This window comes from Glycine max, chromosome 13 (genome assembly GCF_000004515.6).
Source record: "Glycine max cultivar Williams 82 chromosome 13, Glycine_max_v4.0, whole genome shotgun sequence".
Lineage (NCBI taxonomy): Eukaryota > Viridiplantae > Streptophyta > Magnoliopsida > Fabales > Fabaceae > Glycine > Glycine max.
Window position 1 is genome coordinate 31,500,398 of NC_038249.2, and position 6,000 is coordinate 31,506,397.

The 6,000-nt window shown below is 32.1% G+C and overlaps 2 protein-coding genes across 2 annotated transcripts; both read right to left on the reverse strand.

Moving 5' to 3' along the window:
- Positions 1-507: 507 nt before the first annotated feature.
- On the reverse strand, positions 508-1,153 carry LOC100527685 (uncharacterized). Its single transcript, XM_041008251.1, is given in 2 exon segments — positions 508-807; positions 809-1,153. Coding segments are annotated over 2 exon segments (279 nt in total). The 5' UTR covers positions 971-1,153; the 3' UTR covers positions 508-690.
- A 4,013-nt stretch (positions 1,154-5,166) lies between these two features.
- Positions 5,167-6,000, reverse strand: NF-YC09 (nuclear factor Y transcription factor family protein). Its single transcript, XM_014765728.3, has one exon. The coding sequence runs from the start codon at positions 5,993-5,995 to the stop codon at positions 5,264-5,266; it is 732 nt and encodes a 243-aa protein (XP_014621214.1). The 5' UTR covers positions 5,996-6,000; the 3' UTR covers positions 5,167-5,263.

The window sequence follows — 6,000 nt, forward strand, 5'->3', positions numbered from 1 at the left end:
GATTGTTAATGCGCTACATTATCTCATAGATCAAACAACTAAAATACAAATCTTAAAGCACTTATCCAATATTGTCATTTTCCCTTTGATGGATTAAATTGTGCTTCTTCTTTTTTTATTATTATGTGCTGAATTTCCTGAGGAAAAAGACAGAAAATACTGGAGCAATGCAGCCTAAATACAACTATAACCTGCTGTAACTAAAATATATTACAAAACTATCCATGCAATTGACGGATTCTCTATGATTGAGTAATAGCTCAACCTCAATCTTGCAAGTCAGATTGACAAACCTGCCAGGAATCCCTCTTCAGTTTAAAGTGAACTGAGCAGTGTCAGTTATGTGTCTTTGGGAGTTTGGTTAACCTTCAGTTATGTATAAATGTATATGCTTTATATTCATGATTCATGAATAAAGTATACACACAGATTCTCCAGGAACTCAAATTCTGAATGCACACAGGCAAATAGCCCTATCAAACAACATTCACTACATGCAAAATTTCATTTCAAACAAAAAAGATTCGTTATTGGAGTAATGATAACAAATATTATTGTCAATTCCAAACAGACAAAACAATATAACAACTCAAGATGATATCATCACCAACCACACAAAGCTCATGGCGGATAGATGGTGTTATTAGGTGAGCAAATACAAATGGATACATCAAGTTGAACAATACGAAACTAGTTAATTACCAACACACAACTGGGGCAACAAAAAAATCCTTCCTTTTCTCTTAAACCAAACAGAGTGTTGTCACGAAGTGCGTTCTGGGAAAGCTGAAGATGATTCTTCCTGAGAAGAAGGGTCAGATTCGTAGAGCGCGTTCTGGTTCTGAGCTTTCTCGAGATAAGGCTTGAAGCCGATTTGTATGCTCAAGTACCCGAATGCAAGCGCTCCCAGCACCACTATCCCTGACCTAATCGCGTTCATCTTCATGTCTGACCCTGGTTTTGGACCCATGCCTTTTCGAAGGTAACTGAAGAGTGAAGACACAACACGACGCAACTTTGATGAAAGGAAATAAATAGCTATAGCAAAAAAGGTGCCAACGACATGTCGTTTTTGAAAATCTCCCAAATTGGGAACAAACAACCACAAATAGCCAAACCTAGAAAAGAAAATAAAAAAAAAATGTAAAAGAGAGAAACTATCCACGCGAGCTGAATCTGAGACAACGGGTTTCAACTTCGAAGCCTGTTTAGTTAAAAGAAATGAATTTTTTTTTTCAGGTATTATAGTTTTTTTTTTAATTTAAAAATATTCTACTGACAGATTCTGTATGGTAAGAGTAAGGTAAGATTATTTTTTCTTCCCTTTATGTATGTTCTCTGAAAAGTTTAAAACCTTTTTATTTATTTTTATTTTGTATTTATTATAGAAATTGCTATCGGAGTTCTATAATTTCGGATGGATTAATTGGTCACTCGTTAAGAATTAAAAAAATTAAAAGTTTCATTGAAAATAACACATTTAAATAGGGGTGTGAAGAAAAAATCGATTCGGGAATTAAATCGTAAGTAAACCTAAATTGAATTATTTTTTATCAGACTTAATTAAAAAAAAGTGTATCACTTTACAAAATCAATTTGAATAACTGAATTATTCTTATAAAACCAATTTTTACTTGAATATTTAAAAAAAATAATTTGAAAATCATTTCAAAACTAATCCAACTCTTATTATCAGTTTAAACCGATTAAAAATCAATTCGGTTCAAAATTAATTTTTTAAAATCAGTTTAATTTTAAATCAATTTCAAAATCAGTTTAATTATTTGAATACAAAATCAAACTAATTAAAATAATTCAAAATCAGTTTGATTGGATTTTTTACCAAACTAGTTTTTACATGAGATTACGTTTAAATCCTAAAAGAGCACATTTTTAACTTTTTTATGCATTCGAATAAAAGCAGATAGTGGTTAACATTTTTCCTAATTGAAAAAGAGTTGGGGATTTGAGTTTTTGAGATTTTCTACGTAAGAAGCTTGGGAGGTTTACAAAATATTCTTGCTTGGGTTGTGAATAAGGGGTGTTGTTTTCTCATGTTAATGAATATGAAACATGTCATGAATCCTCTGTGAGTTGGCATTATTCATCACACTTAAAGGTTTTAAATTGCACTCGTGTTTTTGGTTTCATCGCAATCCTTGGAGTTACAGGAAATTGAGGACAAATGGAACTGATGTAGCCACAATTGCAATCACATATTCTTAAAACCTTAGTTCACACCCATCTGGGAATATGCAAGACCTAAGGTCAGTCAAGATTGATGCTGAGAGCATTATTCAATCAATTACTCCCTCCCTTGATCCTAGTAGCTAGGCACAGTTACACAATTCAGAGTTCATATGATTTTTTTAATAATATTGTACCAGCCTCCACGACCAGGTACGTGGTAGTAGCCATTAACCACGACTTGGTACTGTCCATAGTGAGCGTCGTGTGCGGTTACCATGTCCAAAGCTCAGCCCTGCTATTTATACCGGAAGAGACACTAATAGAAGGTGAGTAACATTTTGTTCCTATTACGTTTTTGACTCAGATACTGATTTGAGCGTCAAAGTAGTTTTACTCATCCCACCATCATTAAAGAAACTCATACATTCAGAGAGGAGGAGGAGGAGGAGAAAGATCAAATCTGGTCAGAAGAACTGGTGAAAATAGTAAATTAAATTAAAAGGAAAAGTCGTTTGTCTTCATTGTGTGACTATATGTGACGTGTGCTATGCTTATTTTCATGTTTCTTTTCTATCTTTCATTTGGTTTGGCAATTGAAACCAACTATGAAGACTAAACTTGTATTATCTAAATTTGTTTGAGGCTGGATAAATATTATATGTTTGTCTTTACTTTTTTGTTTCAATCTGTTTATTGGAGGGTGTTGTATCTTACAGGTACCCCATATTTTGCTGCCATATTAGTTTAAAAATGTATTAGTAAGTTAAATCCTTTTTCATTTACACTGCTCCCTCTTATTGAATCAGTGTCGGTTTAAGAGTAAAATAATTAAAGTTTCTGTTTTAGGCTCATTAACAAAATTATACTTGTTATTGATTTTTATAGAATAAAAAAGGTCATATATGTTGACAAAAATGTCAGATGTGTTGGTATAAAAGTTCAACATATATTTTTTCTTTTTAAAGTATAAATTTTTTTCTTTAAATTTACTTTAAGTCTCTTTCATAGTTGGACTGATCTTGTAATGAATTTTCCATTAATTTGATTAATTGTATGATACACACCCACAAACTTCTGCCTTAAGCTTTTTTTTTCCTCTCTTTGGAAGTTATTCTACCTATTCATGTTGAATCAAATTATCTAATTATTTTTCCTGACTTGCAGGGTATAGATTTGTGTAAAAGAAAGATGCTGCTCCTGTCACTGAAAGCCACTGACCAAGTTGATTGAGCACCCTGTTTTGGAAGATTATTTAGTGTTAGTTAGAACTTCTATGTACGTAATTTTCATCTTATCTTTCTGTCTACACATTTCAAAATACAGTACATGAGGATGTTGATTTTAGTGAGACTAATTTCAGGGAAGAGGACAAGAAAATCATATCAAGCAAGGTTCTTCATTCTTGCTGAAGTTGACAAGTGGATTGTAAGATTTGATTGTCTTGTCATTGGTCCAGACCTTAGAAGAGACACATTTCTTCTTGTATGCTATTTCTTAAAATGCTTTGCCAGATCCTTGCTTTACTTATTACAGACATGAAAATAGCTTGCTCTACTTATCTTTAGTTTCTTGTGCTTGGCATATGGCCCTATTTTATACTTGAGAAAATCAAAGTAAGTGTACCAAACCTTGAATTATATCTAAAGAATTCTTTTCATTTCCCACAACAACGTATTTATCGATCTGTTGGTCCACTTGATGATTATAAATGCTTTTTAGTCAATGTTTAATTATTTAATTTAAAAGTTGTTATAATTTATTTTGTTATAACATTTTAAACTTTTATAAAATGTTATAAATATTTTTATTGAAACTATGAATAGTTGACATTAAATGAGTAAAATCAACTTTAATAATTTGTAAATATTTAAATTTATAATGTGTTATGGGGTTTAATTAGTAACTTAAATTGCGTCCATTTTTAAAAAATAATAATAAATTTTAACACTTGTTTTGAGGGTTGGAGCAATAATTTTAACAATTGCTAGTTTTGCTTTTGCTTGCTTTTGAAAAAGTAGTCATTTGTTTTAATTTTTTATGAAAAAGTTAACAAAGAAAGATAATAAATTTTAAATAAATTTAAACAAAATAGTAGTTCAAATTCAAATTCAAGAATTTTAGAATATTTCAAATTATTTTACTTTTTAAGTTTCAAAATATCATCTTATCTATAATAGGTGAGAAAAATATATGTGTGTGTAAGCTTGGGCGCATATATATTTCTCTCACCTATTATAAGCCCACTCGCATACCGCACATAGAACAAAAATAGGCACCAAATAAAAGCCTTAGGTTAAAATCATTGCTTTTGGTCATGTGAACGAAACACTCCACTCAAATAGAAGAAATGTCTAGACTTTGTTTTGAACATATTGATATTTAAGTTCCAAATCAAATATAGAAAAATTGAACTGAAGGTGGTAAATGTTTTTTTTTTCTTCAAATTATCATCTTCTTTAATAGGTGAGAAACACAACTCTATGATTAAGCGTAATTCATAATGATTTTGTTCTATATATACATATAAATTAGGAATCGAATTCATGATTATAGGCTTAAAAGATTTGAGTGTGTCTTGCAGTCACTATAGCCTCTTGAGTAAGTTTCTTTATAAGTAAAAATAAATTATTCATTAACTAATCATTAATTAACTTATAGATATCATTTCATTTTTTAGAAAAATTATATGAAAAAACTTTTATAAATTAATAATAAAAAACTCATTTTAGCTTAATGTAGAAAAACATCTCATTTTCTTCAAAGTATTTTAAAGATACTTACCAACCTTTAACACACATATATTATATGGGGATTTCATATGTTACTATGTAGCATGTACGTACAACACCTGGAATAGAAACAATTTGCATAATCTTTTAACTAAAATCATCCCGAAAGTTATCCTAGATATTGGCAAAGAAAACAGTTTCAAACATTGATATCCAATTCAAATTAGAAACACAACATTGACTATAACATAACATTAGAAAGAAACAAATAGAGGTCTCACTTAAAGCTGAAGATCTTATGTATCCTTAATTACCATTGTTTTCACTAAGTAGATATTATTTGTTCAGGAATCCGAATCACGAGAAGAGTTTTGTGGATTGGGGGTGGGCCCCATTGTTGGAGTTTGCAGCCCAGGATGATTTTGATAATGAACAGGCATTCCCACAACCATTCCTGAAGAACCATATGGAGGGCCCGGAACAAGCGATTGATGAGGGGGCATCTGATAGTAAGGAACATTCTCTGTTGGAGTTAGAGCAGTGCCAATTCTTGGTATGCCTACAAACCCTTGTTGCTCCATTATTTTGTTGTGCCCTGAGACAATATCAACCAGAAAATCAAACACATCTGTCCTTGAGATTGCAGATGCAACGTCACACTTCTTAATTATCTTCCTTTGGTTCTCCTCAGCACTACCTGAAGCCCTTATTGTGAGCTCCATCATGAACATTTCACAGGCCTTGGCAAACACCACAGAAGCCTCAGCTGATACCATCCTCACACCCTCCTCACCCTTCATAATCTTCTTAATCCTTGCCAAAGGCAAGCTATGAGTCTTGAAACTAGTGGTCTCCTCAATCTCCTGGCGTTTTTTTGCCCAGAAGTTGGTTAGTTGTTGTTGCAAGGGTTCTTGTCGTAGTTGGTACATGGCTTGGGGATCATATGGGTGTAGTCTTGGGTATGATGATGAAAGAGAATGACCATATGTCTGAGTTGGAAGTATGGTAGGTGCCATCATGGGGTTAGATTGATATTGTGCTTCTTGTGCTAGTCGATCATGCTGGTTTTGATCCATTCTAA

Excerpts from the sequence above, each read along its gene's own strand:
- NF-YC09 (XM_014765728.3), bottom strand. The coding sequence starts at position 5,995 with ATGGATCAAAACCAGCATGATCGACTAGCACAAGAAGCACAATATCAA.